At 39.8% G+C, this 16,770-nt stretch overlaps 2 protein-coding genes across 3 annotated transcripts; both read left to right on the plus strand.

The window, feature by feature from the left end:
• The first annotated feature begins 1,426 nt into the window (after positions 1 to 1,426).
• Positions 1,427 to 7,960, plus strand: fgf7 (fibroblast growth factor 7). Of its 2 annotated transcripts, none has more exons than XM_055044738.1 (4): positions 1,427 to 1,693; positions 1,998 to 2,626; positions 6,023 to 6,129; positions 6,213 to 7,960. In XM_055044738.1, the coding sequence occupies exons 2-4, from the start codon at positions 2,341 to 2,343 to the stop codon at positions 6,420 to 6,422; spliced, it is 603 nt and encodes a 200-aa protein (XP_054900713.1). In that variant the 5' UTR covers positions 1,427 to 1,693; positions 1,998 to 2,340; the 3' UTR covers positions 6,423 to 7,960. The 2 variants fall into 2 exon arrangements, with proteins under 2 accessions (XP_054900713.1, XP_054900714.1); XM_055044739.1 differs by having other exon boundaries at positions 2,211 to 2,626.
• A 4,889-nt stretch (positions 7,961 to 12,849) lies between these two features.
• dtwd1 (DTW domain containing 1) lies at positions 12,850 to 16,203 on the plus strand. The gene is made up of 6 exons (XM_055044758.1): positions 12,850 to 12,923; positions 13,301 to 13,417; positions 14,240 to 14,554; positions 14,712 to 14,849; positions 15,419 to 15,704; positions 15,791 to 16,203. Exons 3-6 carry the CDS (start codon positions 14,297 to 14,299, stop codon positions 16,018 to 16,020), a joined length of 912 nt encoding a protein of 303 aa, XP_054900733.1. The 5' UTR covers positions 12,850 to 12,923; positions 13,301 to 13,417; positions 14,240 to 14,296; the 3' UTR covers positions 16,021 to 16,203.
• Positions 16,204 to 16,770: the final 567 nt, after the last annotated feature.

Consider the following 16,770-nt stretch of genomic DNA (forward strand, 5'->3'; position numbering starts at 1 on the left):
AGGCAGATCATTCAACACGAAAATATAAAGTTCATAAATGAGTTGCTGTCATTCTTTTGAAAAAAGAAACAGCCAATGGCAGCAGGGATGTGGGTAGTTTGTCTAACACTTTTTAGGCTTTTTACAAAAGGACAGAGTGCTACTCTCTGTGGTGAAGTCATAAGGCCAAGGCCACTCTCCTACCTGCTCTACCTTGTTTCCCAGCGACTTGGGGTCATTTCAAACTCAAGGGTTAGACCTTTCATCTCAAGTTGTCACCCAAATGGTGTGCCAACATAACCAAACACAGATTCCCCAATAAAACACAGCCAACAGGGACAAATGCATTGTTCCATGCAATCCCCTAAGGTCTCACCTGCAACTCTTCCTGCAAGCCTGTCTGCAAGAAGGGGGTCCAGGTTTCAAATTCCAGGCAAGGTCACTCATTTCATGTGGTTCTGGGAATCCTGACTGTGTCTGGCCCCTCTCATTGAAATAATCTGCCTCGGGGGACTTCACCAGGTGCTACATGCCCCTGGTCTGTTTCAGAGACCCCTCCAACGTGGGAAACAACCTTTCAGAAAACACTCCCGCGTGATTTTAGGTAAACCAGTCTGAAATATGGCGCATGTGCAACAAGTCATGTTGTGTTATTTCTGTTCAACTGGTGTTTACTTTGCTAATGCGCAAGACCAGAACATGAACTGTCTCTGCGGTGATGTAAAGGACAGCTGAACAAGCCGGAGTGACGTGAGAGATCAGTGGTGCTGCTGCTGCCGGAGTCCTGACCTTCTCAGTGGCAGGCGCATCTTTATAGAGACGCATATAAACTTTTGAAGTAGGAAGTCTAAGGGAAGTATTCAGAGCAATAAAACAAGACTTTGAATGCAAAAAACAAAGAGGGCGAAAGGGTGCATGACCTCTAACAAGGAGACGACGACTTCCTCTCACTAGTCATGTCTTCTGTTTTTCTTTCTCTGGATGAAAATCTGTGAAGCATAACTTATTGCTTCCCACTATTATGCTGGATCTGAGTGAGAGCTAAAAGACCTCTTTGATGTTTTCACTCAAGCCGATAAATCCTCTCACGATTCAGTGAGCCAAGTCAAAACCACAAATTAATTATGACATCTGAAATGAAAGGAGATAGAGTCTGTGAAGCTTTGTAACTTGAGTGAATATCTAAGCCTTCCTTTGAGTGAAAGTGAGTCAGAGTTATGATATGCAACACAAAAAGCCATTTAGAGCATTGCTAAGAGAAGTTGCGGAAAATACCCCACAAATGGGTGTGCGTGTCCATGTTTTTACAGTACTTTGGAGCTCGTGCACAGAACAGAGTGGTGTTTCCAAGCGTTTATAGCTCCCTCTCATGTCTGGTGGGCGAGTGGCAACGTGCGCCAGAGAGAGGGTGTTTCTCCACGGCATCTGAGCCATGGACAGCTGACTGGTTGGGATCTAATTGCTCTCAAGTGAGGTCAGCAGCAGGCATTTATCTAAGCGGGGTGCACAACGGAGGATGCACAGAGTCAGCTTTGCCAGAGGCAGGGAAGCCTAGATGAGGACTGACAGCGGTTCTCACCTCTCGCTTGGCTTTGTTGCATCACTGAGCTGGGTTTACCTGGGTTTAACTGCAGCTTCAGACCCGAAGAGTCTCATCCCTGGTGCTGAAAAGCGGGCACGCATCTGACGACGTTCGTCATCGCTCAGAGCGCATGTAAGTTGACGATCCACAGATATTGTTTGTTCAGTCTCTCCTCTTGCCGAAAGAGGAGAGACTTTATAGTTGCAAAGCAATCTGAAGTATTATTTTACTCTGTTGGAGGCATGACTTCCAAAAGGAAAGAAAATCATTGGTAAAATTCTGATTTACTATTTAAAATACATTTTTGTAAGAGGCTATTTGTACTATAATATAGAGATATAAACTTTAAAACACAAGTGTTTGAATATTTATTGATCTATTTGCATTATTCAACACCTATGTGATAAGACATCTTGCGAATTGATCTTTTTTACAGAGACAACCAGTACAGCCATCCCTAATCTGGATTATTACATTGCTTGTTGGACTATCATCTCAAGGGGATCAAGCAGTTGATGAACTCTGTATATATGGACTATAGCAAACCTTTAAAGTCCCCATTCTGACTGCTTTTTTTTTTTTTCTTTCCTGAGACATCTCACCTTTGAACTCAACCCAACCTCACAAACTCTTCCTCCCATCCCTCTAGGAGTCCCTGAAACAAAGACCTGAAGGTTGCAAGGCAGGGGTCAGGAGGTCGCCGGGTTGAGGAACAGCGCTCAGCTCTTGAGTTCGCTTCTCAGCATGTTTCTCATTGATCCCCTCAGCATTGCATTATAATGCGCAAATGGATGCTGACATGGAACCTTCAAAGTCTGCTCTCAGGACTCTACCTGCACGCGATCTTTCTGTTTGGCAGCGTGTGTGTGGTCTACAGTGACTGCACCCCCGAGCAACGCGTTGCCATCATGAACTGCTCTAAACACGAGCGCCACACCAGGAACTATGATTACATGGAGGGAGGAGATGTGCGCATTCGACAGCTGTTCAGCGGCACGCAGTGGTTCCTCACGATTGATGACTCGGGCAACATTACGGGAACTCAAGATCCTACCAACTGCTACAGTAAGGATGTGGTCTTATTTTAATTGCTTGGGCTAATTACAGGTTTGTCTGAGTTTTTTTTTTTTTTTTACATGCAGAAAATGTTGCTTTAAAAGAGAATGAAGATAATTTATAATCATGTTTTTCTCTTAAGATGTAGTACTTTTTAAGATCTACTGTGGCCAGTTTGAAAGAAGCAATAAGGAGATGTAATGTGTGGTGTTGATATTACAAAGGACAGAAACAAACTAAAGCAGGTTAAAGCCAAATTCTGGCTGCTACGGAGAAAAGTAAAAACAAACCACTGCTAAAATCTCAAATTCAAACACCTTGAAACAAACGCACGTTTGCTGCACCATTCAGCTCTTGCCAGCACAACTAAAGAGCGGCACATTTTATTTGGCAGCTTTGACAGCAGCAGTTTAACGCGGTTATCTGCTCAAATTACCGCGGTGGAAAATTCATTTTTTTGACGTTTACATTTAGGGATGTGACTAAAGCTCTCGGTCACAGTGAGGGTGTTTTGCGTGGTTGTCGTTTCCTCCTATCTCACAGTGTGGCAGAGGGAAAGATGTTGGCTTTAAAAGAAGATGCCTCATGGAAAAGATGTATTGCGCAACAACTGGAAATGAAAGACTGAAGATCTGAGACACCCACATGTGGCTGGGACTTGCACGCAAAGAGCCAAATAAATGTTCTTTTGTTGTTGTTTTTTAATCAACAATCTTTGATGACACTGGCTGGGAATTTTTTAAAAAAGTTTAGAGATTACTCGACTTCTTTTCTCAAAACGACAAAAACCGTGTTATGGGATTGTGCAGTATATGGACCAAAACAGCCACTTCCACTGAACTTATCTTTTATTCTGTATAATATATTTGACTTTTTTTTTACTTATACTGTAATTTATATTGTTTAAAATAATATACATTTTTACTTACCTTCAAAGCTTTCCATGGCAGTACTAAAACTGATACCGCCATCAAATTATAAAACTATTTCTTTATAGGGTAAAGATCTACTGCTATAACATTTTTTTAAATGAAAATGTGCAAATAAACTGGAATGAAATGTTCATTTATATAAATTTTGACATGAAATGAATGCATTTAGTGTTTTCAGCTGTGTAAAAAGTCACTGCCCTAACATGCCCATGTTAAGGCATGGCCACAGATATCATTTTTTCTTTTTCTTTATCCAATAGTATTTAAAACATGCAAAATTTGCCAGCTGAAAGACATAGGAAAGACCTGAAAAACATAGGACTAGCCAAGAAAATATTGCAGCCGATGTTAAAATATTACAAATTTTGCTCCTTTTGGTTGAGAACATGTAAGGGATTTTAGCGTCAGCGTGACAGAACAACATAATTAAAAAAAAAAAACACTACAGTATCCTGGTCTTAAAAGGCTGTCTGCTGGAACTTTAGCACCAAAAGCAAATCCGAGCTTCAGCAATCTTCAGAGAAATCAGGATTGGGGTTTTTACCCACAAGATTGTTTGCCTCGCCAGAGGCAGCAAGTGATGGCAAATCTATTTAAGCTGGTGATTGCCTGAGAGGCTCTCTGCTTCAGAGCCAAAATGTTTTAAATGTGTGTATGCACGTCTGTGGAAATGTGCTTCATCTTTTCATGATGCACCAAATGACTGGAACTGATAAAGAGCATTAGCTGGCCAGCGGATTACATTACCAAGCATTAAAAGCAGCAACATGTCCCGTTGCTCCCAAATGAAACGACTGTAAAAGAACAAATGAATGACTGATTTCAAACTTAACATGAATTCAACATCAGCTGTACCTTTAGTCATCATGAGTTCAATCAGCAGATCAGGAAGGCTGGGTTAGAATAACTTGAGCAAAGCAGTCGATGCTCACAATTAGAAGGACAAATTAAAAGAGCGAGCAGAGAGCAAACAACATCTCCAGATTGGGTTGCTACCATCTGTTTGTGATCTGGCAAAGATGCTTGCATGCTTAATGTCAATCTCAAGAACCTCAGAAGAGTTTTCCTTTTCTTTTTTTTTTTCCTCTATCTGCTTGTCAAATGAAATATGTTTTTTACATAGAACACTGAAAGTGACACGGGAGCTTTAACTTAACCATACCTCTGTCATCTGGACCATGTTATTGTTCATAAAATTAATTTGTGTATGTAAAAGATAATAATTGAATTTTATGGTTTATTCATTCGCTGGAGTCAGTGAGGAGAACAGCATAGTAAACCCTACATATTGCTGCATTTAGACAAGTTTTAAATCTATTCAACAGACAAATTACCCCACTGTCATCTGCTTTATACGTTGTTTTACATGATACTCAGACATGGACAGAGTTGAACGACTTAAACATATTTTTACTCAAGTAAAAGAAAAAAGTAGCTGTCCAGGAAGGCTACTCAAATACTGAGTGACTGATCAAAACGTAAATTATTTCATTTTCAAGATTCTGTCAGATGGACAAAAGTATGGTTATGTGGAAATTTTGGCTGGATCTTTAGTTGGATTTTAACAAGATTGGGTAAAAGAAACACTTTTTCTAGCTAAATTTCTTTCAATATAAAACCAAGAGCACTGAAACTTACTGCAGGTAATACAAATACAGAAAAAAACAAATAAATAAAAACTTCCAATGACGATTCATGCAGTGTATTATATAATCTGTCGACCTCCAAATGGCACAGCGAACAAAGCTTATGTATAAACACATTATCCCACTTTAACCAAAACTGTAGGTGTGTTTCTAGTTGATATTTTGTTAAAATAAGCTTGTTTCCAAGTCACAGTGGATAGAGTACTTGAACATTTTACTCAACTAAGACTAGAGATATTTTATAATAATATTACTGAAGTAAAAGCAAAAAGTACAGCCTTGTAAAACTGCTCCTAAAAGCACTTTTTTACCCCCCCAAAATTATGTGTAACGAGTTACTACCCACCTCTGATAATACTGTAGATAAGTAGTAGGACTTTCATTCACTTCCTTCATTTAAAACAACTTACTTGGATCTGACTCAAACATTTTTGTGTACCTCACTTTTCTATTGGCACCATATATTTTCTCGAAACACAAAACAAGCAATAAAACGGAGCACAAATGTTCTGCCTTGCTACAAATTTGAAGAGCAGAGGTAGACTGTAGCGTGCAAAGCACATGCAGGGAGGCAGTTTTCTCAATCTCACGGGAGAGAAGCTTAATCTGTCTCCCATATGTGCAATGGCACAGGTTGTGGTTTGTCTGATGGCCACCCAGGCAATTGAACTGAGCCAGAAAGACCACAGACTGATTAATTGCAGGAACCTCCATCTTGTGTCGTTAATGAAGATGAATGTTGAGGTCAGCGTGGAGTTAGAGTGAAAGATGGATGTTGACATCCTTATCTTTTCTGCAGTGTGTCTCATTTCTTTACTGCCTGGCAGGTATCCTGGAGATCAGAACGGTGTCCGAGGGGCCCACACTGGCCATCAAAGCTGTAAAGAGCCAGTATTACATCTGCATGACCAAGGCTGGAAATCTGCAAGCCAAGGTAATACTTTTCATTCAGCGTTGAACTGACGTGTCAAGAGTCCTGAAACGTTGCAATAAAGGTTTGATGTGTTGTCATTGCAGAAGACCTACAGGAAAAACTGCGACTTTAAGGAGGGTTTCCTAGAGAACCACTACAATGCTTACTCCTCTGCAATGTGGACTGAAAAGGAAATGTTCATCGCGCTAAATCAGAGGGGCCGGCCAATGAAAGGGAAGAGGACCAGGAAGGCAAGCATAGCTTCTCACTTCATCCCGATGAAATGCTGGGAGGAGGAGAGGAGAGTGGAGTGAAGAAACTAAAGACTTTGTCCCAGAGTGTGTGACTCAGGTCACATTTATGTGTGTATATCATACCAGACACATGTAGTCTCATTACCAGCATCACTCTCCGCTCTCCTATTGAGTCGTATCAATAACTGCAAAACGAACGTATCATAAGCTACGACAATCTCCATCACACAAGATACTGAAACTGCAAACATGGACTGAAGTTATTTTGAAGTAAATACTATAAATTGTATTAAAACAGAAGTATTTTCTTACCAAATCATAAAAAAACCATCTACATGCAGTCTGGACTGTATTCCTTACAAATGATTTGCAATCAGGCTGCCGGATGAGGGGACGTATTTTATCAAAGAATAAAAGAAAAGAAAAGAAATGAAAGGTAGAGAAAAGGAAAGAAATAATTATTTAGAGGGGATAGTTGGTTTGACCAAAAAGTGCTGAAGCAAGCTGGGCTTGTCTTTACCTTCCACTGCACCAGATACATTCATACAGAGCTGACATAGTGCATGTAGTTAATGAAAATATGAATAAACAGCAAGTCAAGCTTATTGTGACAGATGAGTGTGTGTACGTGTGTGTGTGTGTGTGTGATTTTCTGCATGAACTCTGGTCAAGTACACTGTAGCTGCTCACTGACTCCCTTTTCATTGTCAATATTTCATCTTAAAACGCTGAAAGGTTTTGCTGCTGCTGAACAGACATGCAGATATGTATACAGAGCAAATATCGTAATGAGTTAGAATGATCCCTACACCAAAAGATATTTGTTTTTAAGGGTTTTTCTTTATATTCCTTTTAAGACATTCCTGTTGTACTGAGGTTGAAAAATACCCACAGATACAATATTTGGTACTCTACCGTAACAAAATATTACCAGAGTTTTGGCTGTGGCCCCCCAATTCCCTTCTTTGCACGAAGCCAACATGCTGAAGCAAAGCTTCACTGCGCATCTCTTTTCCCCTCCACTAGAGGGTAGAGTAAACCTCAAAATAAACTCATGTCCCCTCGCTTATGAAACTTCTTAAGTCGACTTGTCAACAGGACGTCAAAACTGAAATGAAAACACACAGCTCTCTGTCAGATGTTGTTTTGTTCATCTTCACAGCCACTTGTGCTTGGGTGAGACTGCATGTGAACTTTATGAACCGAGCCTTTATCCTGCCATAAACTACAATGACGTTAAGACTAGAAAGCTCTGGGGGAACTTGAAGACAGAGGTTTGTGTTGTATACTGTGATGACATTCAGCATTATTTATTCTGTTTATTAACGACAATAAAGACAAACATGGTATTTATTCTCAGCTTTTGCATGTCTGTAATATTCACTATGATATAGTCGTACTTAAACAAAGAGGTCGAATCTGTTATTTGCTGTGATTTCAGTGTTATGGTAAAATGACCCCGTTTCGGCAGCCTAATGTACTCTTTAATTCTGGACTTTGCATTATCCTGTTGAGAAAATCTATTACCAGTAAAGCAAACTCAATGTATCAAATTCAAATGCTTCCATTGTTCTTCGGATGATTATTTGCATGTTGTCAATAAATTTTGGGGAAAATGCTTGTGTCCCTGGACAATCCTGAGACAACAACACAGGTTCAACCAATCTGGTAAGACAGACCTACACAAAATACGCCACAAGGGGTACGATTATGAATTTATGATGGAAGATGCACCAAAGTGTACTTTATGTACAGTAAAAGTAGAGTCTTGTCGGTGTAAAAACTAATATTGCAGACTTACCGGCAGGCTGCCAACACATGCATTTAGTTATTTAAACACAAAAGTGGATTCCCCCCCAAAAAAGCTCACCGACACAGAGAGCACGCTTTGCCAGGGTTCACATCTGGCTTGGAAAACCCCTGTCAGATGGAGACAGTGAAATTGAGAGAGCAAGCCCATGAAATACGATTGACCCAAACAACATCTGAGCAAGGTGAGGGCTTCTGCCAAGTCACGCAAAGTTAGTCTTAGCAGATAATTTGTAACATGCTCAAAACGTAAACAGGTTTCAGGCTCAAGGCCGTGTATTCCCAGTAGGAAGGACGTGAGGCTGGAGCCGACCGACGGCAGCGAGATCCCTGCAACAGAAAGGATGCAGCACAGTCACACCAAATGCAAATTGTCACAACTTGCAATGTGTGAAAGAAAGGCGCTGACTGCGTTTGGACATTTTCGTCCTGAAACATCAATTATTTTTCATATTTGGATCCACAGTGCATAAATGGACAGCATGGTGAAACATATTGCTTTGTAAATCCACCTCTGAATAAGCGTGAACTCTTCAACAGTTTGTCTACACGGTTTTCATTCTGCGTCATTAATGATGAGACGGTGTTTATTCTTACCACCAAAACCAAACAATTAGCTCTGAGAAAATAGCAACATCTCTCCATAATCTACGTGGGTGCTGTCACCTTGTTTCAAAACCCGGCATAAAGAAATCTGCATGATTCTTTATTTTTCTGCGTGGTTAAAAAAAAAAAAAAAAAAAAGGCACATAGCTACTGTGCAATTTGATGAACCTCTGAGGATGAAAAATTGTTCTATAACAATGATTTACTCTTAATTATGAAGCTTCATAACAGCAGGATTGCATTTTTTGTGCAAGCATAAACACAGAAAACCACATGTGTCCCATATTAAAGGCTACATGCGCAGACAGGGGCAATATCTGCAAAGGCAGTGAGGTCTGAGTCTGGCTGTTAACAACGGAGCCGGGAAGACCCGACAAGACGAGAGCATAAAAAAACAAAACAAAACAACAAAAAAAAAACACAATGGGTAAGGACGAACAGAGTCTAAGGTTGAGAATTACACAGCTGAACTTGATACATCTCATAAACCTTTCCTTCCCGAAGGAAATCTGTTGATAGGGTATTCTGTGTTTGCACCCTTTTGCACGGAGACGCTAAAAAACTTTAGACCAGAGAGAAAAGTATCACTGCCATACTCTCATAACAGATGAGGACAGAGAACTGGAATAGATATTTGTACTTTCTGTTAAGTTAAGTCTGTATTTACGCAGCAGATCTAACTTTTGGAGATCTATCTATGCATCAATCCATGTCTTTTCTCCCTTTCATCTAAGATCAGATCGTGCCGACCTGAGACTTGAAGGAGCTGAATTGCCCTGGGAGTTCACACTCAGCTGTAAATGGCTCCAGTGTGAGTTGAATAAATGGCTCCAGTGTGAGTTGAATTTTATGGCCTGAAAAACGCAACAGAACTCTTCGGATGCCAGCCAATCCTGCTAATTTGTGTCAAAAACAGGGAACATTGGAATTAAGACCAACTTTGTGTCAAGAATTCAGCTACAGTTTTTGTTTTGGCATACAGGGACCTAAAAACTACCCAAATAACTAATAGTCCTGGAAAGCCTCCCCAAAACAACCCTGCAGAAAAGTGAACAATCATACTTCCATTGCATAGACAACAATTCTGCAAAGGGAAAGCACTAAAATTGCTCCACTAACCTTCTATTTCCTTCTCTGTTTCTCATCGAGTTATAATCCCTCCTTACCTGATAAGACCCTTCATCCTTATCCTGCTGCTGACCTGTAGACTAATGTCGCCTCCTTGACCCTTTGCTCTTCCTATTGTGACAATAAATATTTGTTTTTAACATGTGGAAAGCAACTATGAGAACAGCTTCTGCAGCAAAATTCAAGATGACTGAGTTTATTCCTGCCATTATTGGCCAGGCATGTGAAACAGGTAACGACATTAATGTTCCTGTCGACAAACTTAATATGAGTTGCTAGCATGGATTAAGCAGCCACAATTTAGCTGCTACGTGGTAGCTACATGGTTACCATAATATCCCGTGTTAAATTCCTTCTTACCTATTGATCTGTTTTGATATGGACACACGGAAATCAAACTTTGTTTAGTGAAGTCCAGAAATTATGATGGACTTCTTTATGAGCTCTTCTTTATTAAGCACTTTATTGTGATTAATAAAGTGCTTAAACTCCCTCAAGCTACCCTGGCTGGTTGCATCTGTCATTCTGTGTCACTGGTTGCACGAAACGGATGTTCATTTTCGAGTGCAGTAGGTTTTTCTTTCATGGACTCATAAAATCCTAGAGAAATGGTTGATTACATTCAGTTGAGTGTCTCTCATGGGTCATTTCTTTAAAAGCTGAAAAGGTTCACTGCAAATGAGTAACACATGTATTTGTATTTAGCAAAGTTACCATAACCGTAACTAGTCAGCGATCTGTCTGGCTTTAAATGACTCGTCAATGTTTATGGCTTTTATAAGGATTACTAAGTGTTTTTGTTCCAGAGCAGAAGAACAGAGAAGATGATGTGGGATATTGAGTCACGCCATCTTTACTGCGTGTTCCGGCAGCGCACACGTCTCACCACTGCTGGCAAGGTGAAAAAAACTAAGCGAATCGGTTTTAGATCTCACATGTTGCAGTTATTTTCAATATATCTGCAGGTAAATTGCTGCAATTACTGCAAAGAACTAGATGATATTGTTAAAATGTAACAACACACTGCAGGAGGAGGAAGAATATAAAAAGGGGTGCTTTTATAAAGCAGCAGTAAAACGGGAATAAGGTCAAATTTTATGTTAAAAATAATGAGTCAGATCATGTTTTACAATTTTCAAAACAGAAGTTAAAAGCCTTCTTTGTTTTTTTCCCCTGTCCCAGTATGGAAAATCACGGGCCCACTAAAATAATGCCCTGAAACAGCTGTGATAAATTACTTTATCATCATGCCTGAGACCATGACATGTATGGTAAATTTCAGCAACCCCTTTTTTGGAAACAGTTCATTCAAGCAACATCCCTCAAAGGACATTGCTGAAAGAGGTGGAAACATATAAACTATCAAATCTAGAACTGTTCAAGAGTTTAACATTCAAAATGAGTGGACTTCAAGACAAGTAATTCTTGAATTATCTGAACATCCTCAAAGATGCCAAAACTTATTTCTGATGCAGTCTGTAGATGTCGGAATGATGTCACTGTGAAAGTGGAGCAGTCCCTCTCTTGGCAAGTAAAAAAAAAACATGTTTCTTATTTGTGTCCCATTTAGATTCGGCTTGTGTTCCACTTACTTTTTTTGTTGTTGTTGTTGTTGTTTTAATTCGAGTAAGAGCTATGAAAGGGTAACATGCTTTTCATCTTAAAACCAGTGAATCTCTGGTGTTTGGCAAGTAGCTCTTCAAAAAGTTATAGACTGTTTTATAAAGCTATTATGGCAAAGACACCCAACCACAGTCTTTGAGCACCGGAAATCCATAAATGTCTGGCAAAGTGAAACGAGCATTTATATACTATAAAGACGAATGATGAACACGATGGATAATTGATGTTGAGGACAAAGTAAAGAGGGTTTTCTTTTTTTTTTTCTAACAACATAATGGGAATTCACAATTCCTGTCACAAAATGGCGAAAATTATGGACAACCCCAACCAGTGAAACCCTGGTGAAAACGTTGTTAAAGGGTTAACAGAGGAGTGACGTTATCAAGACATCCTCAAGGCAGATTTTCTGAAAGACCAGGAGTTTTTAAAGAGACAGAAGCCCAATTTCAAGGCGCTAACTTACAGTCATTTTCAAAGTCGTATTTGATGTGGGATATTTTTTAACAACTGAATGTAACATAGTTGCTTGATGGTGCTGTCAGAAGGCATTATATGCCTGAAAAATACACAACATTGTCCCTTTAAAAGAACAACATGTTTTTAAATGGGTCTGATGTGATATTCTGAATGTCATGTTTTCATGAGCTGTAACTGTAAGTGGAATATAATTTAAGGCTTGAAAACATCAGTCTGAGTGTAATTAATAAATAATTAATTCATGATTAATCACAAGTTACTGAAATAATGAATTTTTAAATTATTCTAATTAATTGAATGTGACTGTATCCCAGCTTAACTTGAAAAATAGCTTCTTCTGACGCACATTTTGCCTTCACAGCCAAAATGTGCTTAAAATTGCACGTCTCTGCAATAACTCATAGTTTCTTCACCATGTTGCTACAGGTTCAGAAAGTTGTCCCATCCATATGATATTTAATGCAGCTGTCACTTTGGTGCTTCAGTGTAAGATGAACATCAAGATATCCATCCATTATCCACCAGCAAAACGAATCTAACAAGGAAAAAAACTGTAAAACTCAAAAATACTTTTGCTAAACATTGTTTTATGTCCGTATTCCCGTATCCACATCAATTGTTGATGTTATCACTGACTTTGACAAATGGAGCCTCCCAGCTTTGATGTTTGCCAATCAAAGTTAATGAATTTGTCGTAACAAAAAGTACATGTGGTTAAACGCCAAAAAGTGATACATTTCTACTGAAAAGGGAAAAACGCGTTCACCCCTTTTTGCATGCAACATCTCCTTTGAGTCCATTGGGGGCGCTCGGTGAATCGGACTGCTTCCTTGTTGCTTGGCAACGGAGTTCTTGTATCCATTTCCGCCCTGCGACGCGGAGTTTCCGGCATGTGGGAAAGAAGCGGGCTGCTCACTGGTAGGCACGCTGGAACTGTCTGGCTCGGGGTTTTACCCCACCGGGGATGCCCGGCAGATGTTCTGCGACAGCTTTTGTTTCGCTCAGAGCTTTCCTTGAGCAACCAAGCCTTCGTGTCTGCTAACGGTCACCGCCTGGTGTGCGGGGAAGCTAGCAGCAGCTAGCATCACAAACCGATTGTAGCTGCGGCTTGTAACGGAAACAGATGTGCGGTGCATCTGTTGGTTCGTTTAAAACACTTGTCATCCCAACCACTGCGGGCTGGGAAGCCCTCACGAAAGCTGTGCTTTTGGAAATGCTCTGATCCAAAAGTCCAGGCATCGCCATGTGTCCCTCGTTAGACTTGCTTACATTCGTTTCTCCTGCTCTCAACACAGACAGAGGACAGAAGGTTCACCTGACTCCAAACCCGACGGCCGCCAAGACGAAGAGACAATCAGCGTTAATCACGTCTTCCAGAACGTCGCATGTACCACTAAAATATAAACATAGTGGTAAGTTCTGGTTCGGAAATCTTTTAGTAATTTTGGAATGTAATAATCATCAACAATCCGAGAATACAATTAAATAATAAGAATTTAAAAAGCGTGCACAAATAATTTATTCAATAAGCAATTAGCTAAAGGTGTTCCTTTGTTTTTAATTTTATTTGTTTTTATTTCATAAAAAGCACATGTATTTTTTTATACATTTCTTGTATTTTTAATTGTTACTGCAGCACCCCCAGGGATCTCACTGCTCATGAGTTAACTAGACAAATACTGTGAACCATTTGCAGTCTAAATAATAAATAACCGTAACACAGAAACCACGACATAATTGAGAAAATTCTGAAATAATTATTTATGCTTTAACATCTAATGACGTCACGTTTTGATTCAGTTTTACATTTAATTATTTAATCACTCCCTGATATAAATAATTTTGAGTAGCTTGGATTGAAAGTTTTATTTTAGTTATGGCACGCCCTTATTAGATTAGTATTTCTTGTATTTTGTGACATTTATTGCGAGCAGTAAATGCCACGTTCTGGCTTTGTTTTCAGAAGTTAATAGAAGAAAGCACAGTTTGGCAGGAGGCAGCTTATGTGTCTCCAGGGAATAGCTTTGCTAATTGTATCATATTTCTTTAACCAGTAACAGTCTGCTCATTTCAACTCATTTGTCTTAAACAATAATAATAATTCTGTTTGGACTTTGCCAAATAACTCCCATCTGGATAAATGTAATATTCACTTTATTCTGTCACTCTTTTTTTTTTTTTACATCATGCAACTACTATGTCAGTTGTTTGTTTGTTTTTCTTTTCCATAACAGTTAGTGATTGCAAAGTCGGGTCTACTCCAATACAAATACAGATTTGAAACGGCAACCATGAGCAGCCTGGATGGATACCAGCTATTTTATTCTAGTTGCCATGACAAACCAACCATCACCGGTGATTTATCAGACGTCCAGGAGCTCGCCAAAGAGCCTCTCCAGGGGCTGAAATTGGCATCACATGCAGTGCTGGACACAGCCCAGCAAAGAGGCAGGTTGAAGTGCTCTAAATGCGGAGGGTCGAGGATGTTCTTCTGCTACACCTGCTGCTCATTAGTTGGTGTCAACATGCAAGAAATTCCCGTAATCAAGGTCAGTAAGGTCCTAAAAAATACACTTAGTGGTCTTTCAACAGAGTCCCTCTGGACAATTTATTTAAAATGTTTCGCGATGTGATATTCTTTGATGCGACACCAGTGATGAACTTTCCCGTCGACCTAACTCTGTCATGTTGCTGCGCTTTGCTCAGCTCCCAGTGAAGATAGACATCATCAAGCATCCGAATGAAACGGACGGGAAGAGCACGGCAGTCCACGCCAAGATTCTCGCACCCAACGACGTCACAATGTACACCTACCCCTGCATTCCTGAGTTGGAAAAAGACAAGGTTAGTTGGGTTTCATTAAAGTTTTGCTCTTACGATGCTATTAGGAATCATTGAGCATTTAGGCTGAGAGGTCGAGATCTTACTATGTAATCTACAGAAAACTGCAGAGCTGCTACCCTGTGGGGATCATGAGAGTGTCAGCAGAAGTCATGTATTGTTGGTGGTCCTAAATGGATGTGGCTTAATAGAGTTTTTTCATATTTTCTGCATCATTTGAAGTGCAAAATAGTTTAAATGCATACAGCTGTTTTTCAGTCATTTTGTTTTTTTCTCTATTGATTCCATTCACTTTTTTCGGTGCTCTTGTGTCTAATTTGAAATAGCTAATTTTAGATTTGCCGTTTTAAAGGCTTTTAACTTTATTGTATGAATTTTATTCCCCCTTTCAGCTGAGTTGTACTCATGTTCTAACTTTTTCTCTTGCCGCTTCTCAAGTTTTGCTGTGCATAAATCAAGGCTCTGCACAATCAGAGATTTTACAAGCTCCTTTTTTCCTTTTTTTTTGTTGCGTTTTGTCAACATGGAAGTGATGCTATCCCACTTGGTGTCTGCTTTTATTTTTTTCCTAGGTAGCGTTGGTGTTTCCAGGCCCAGGGGCTGTTTCAGTTCAAGAAATGATCCAGTGTTTACGTGACGGGAGTAAAAACAGATCGGGGGACCCCTTTGAGGAACCCTGTCTAAAGAGGTTGAAAGGAGAAGCTCACACTGCCACAAACTCTTCTAAGGACTCGCAGTCGGGGACCCCAGATGAAGCTCAGAGCTCAGAGTCAAGGGTGTACCCTTTGCAGAGGGTGGTCTTCATCGACAGCACCTGGAACCAGACCAACAAGATCAGCACAGATGAAAGGCTTCAAGGTAGTCGTCAAAGTTATACTCCGATATTAGGGGAGTATCTTAGGTTACGTTCATGTTTTGATTATTTTATTTTTTTTCTTCTCTAGGTTTGCTTAAGGTGGAACTGAAGACGAGAAAAACTTGTTTTTGGCGGAGCCAGAAAGGCAAACCGGACACTTACCTTGCTACTATTGAGGCTATCTATTATTTCCTCAAGGACTTCCACCAGCACTGCCTGGGTCAGGAGTACACTGGAGAATATGATAATCTGCTGTTTTTCTACTCCTACCTGCATTCACTGATCAACAAAGCCAAAGCTTCTGCTGGAAAGTCCTGATGAAAGGTGTGTGGCAAGAACGTCAGCTGCATGTGACCGAGTGGGAGTCTAATTAACAGTTAATTGAAAAGCCTGTGTGTATTATTTGATCTGATTTTCCGTTGTTTGAACATTTTATTTTAGATGGAAGGCTGACATCAGCTTTCATGAGAATATGCAATAAAACCGAGATTTCACAATTTAGACATGCGAGTGTTTGAGTCGGTACATTTAAAAAGTGTCGTGGCGATCTGTAAAAAACATATCAAGTATGTGAAAACACTCACGGATTTGTTATCAATGTGAACAGAAACTAATGACGCTTTGTTTTAATTTATAGTTGCAAACAAATAATGCATCAGGATTTGAGCGTCAGTCATAACAAGCTCTGATCGTCAAGATCACAATCACTGCAACTTAAGTAATCAAAAGGTTCCTTGCTTTACTTTCAGTTACTGATAAACAGGTCAAATACTTCAATCACCAAACTTTTATGGGTTTTTTTTTATTCAAAAAACCCCATAAACTTATCACAATAAGTTTTATTATGATTTGGCATAATAAAACTTGACTTCATCAAATCCTTACTAGGTCAGAAGTTTTTCTCATTATGATCGTAAGATTTAGATTGTGACAGAAAGACTAGATCCACGACTACAAGTGGCTCAAATATGCTATCCAGTTAGGGGGTCAGAGTTCATCCTTAGAGAGAGGATGAAGAGCTGTCGTCCATTGGTCATCGGGGCACATGATCCATTGTGTCCTTCCAGG

The sequence above is a fragment of the Poeciliopsis prolifica genome, unplaced genomic scaffold (genome assembly GCF_027474105.1).
Source record: "Poeciliopsis prolifica strain line A6 unplaced genomic scaffold, Auburn_PproV2 SCAFFOLD021, whole genome shotgun sequence".
In the NCBI taxonomy this organism is placed as follows: Eukaryota; Metazoa; Chordata; class Actinopteri; order Cyprinodontiformes; family Poeciliidae; genus Poeciliopsis; species Poeciliopsis prolifica.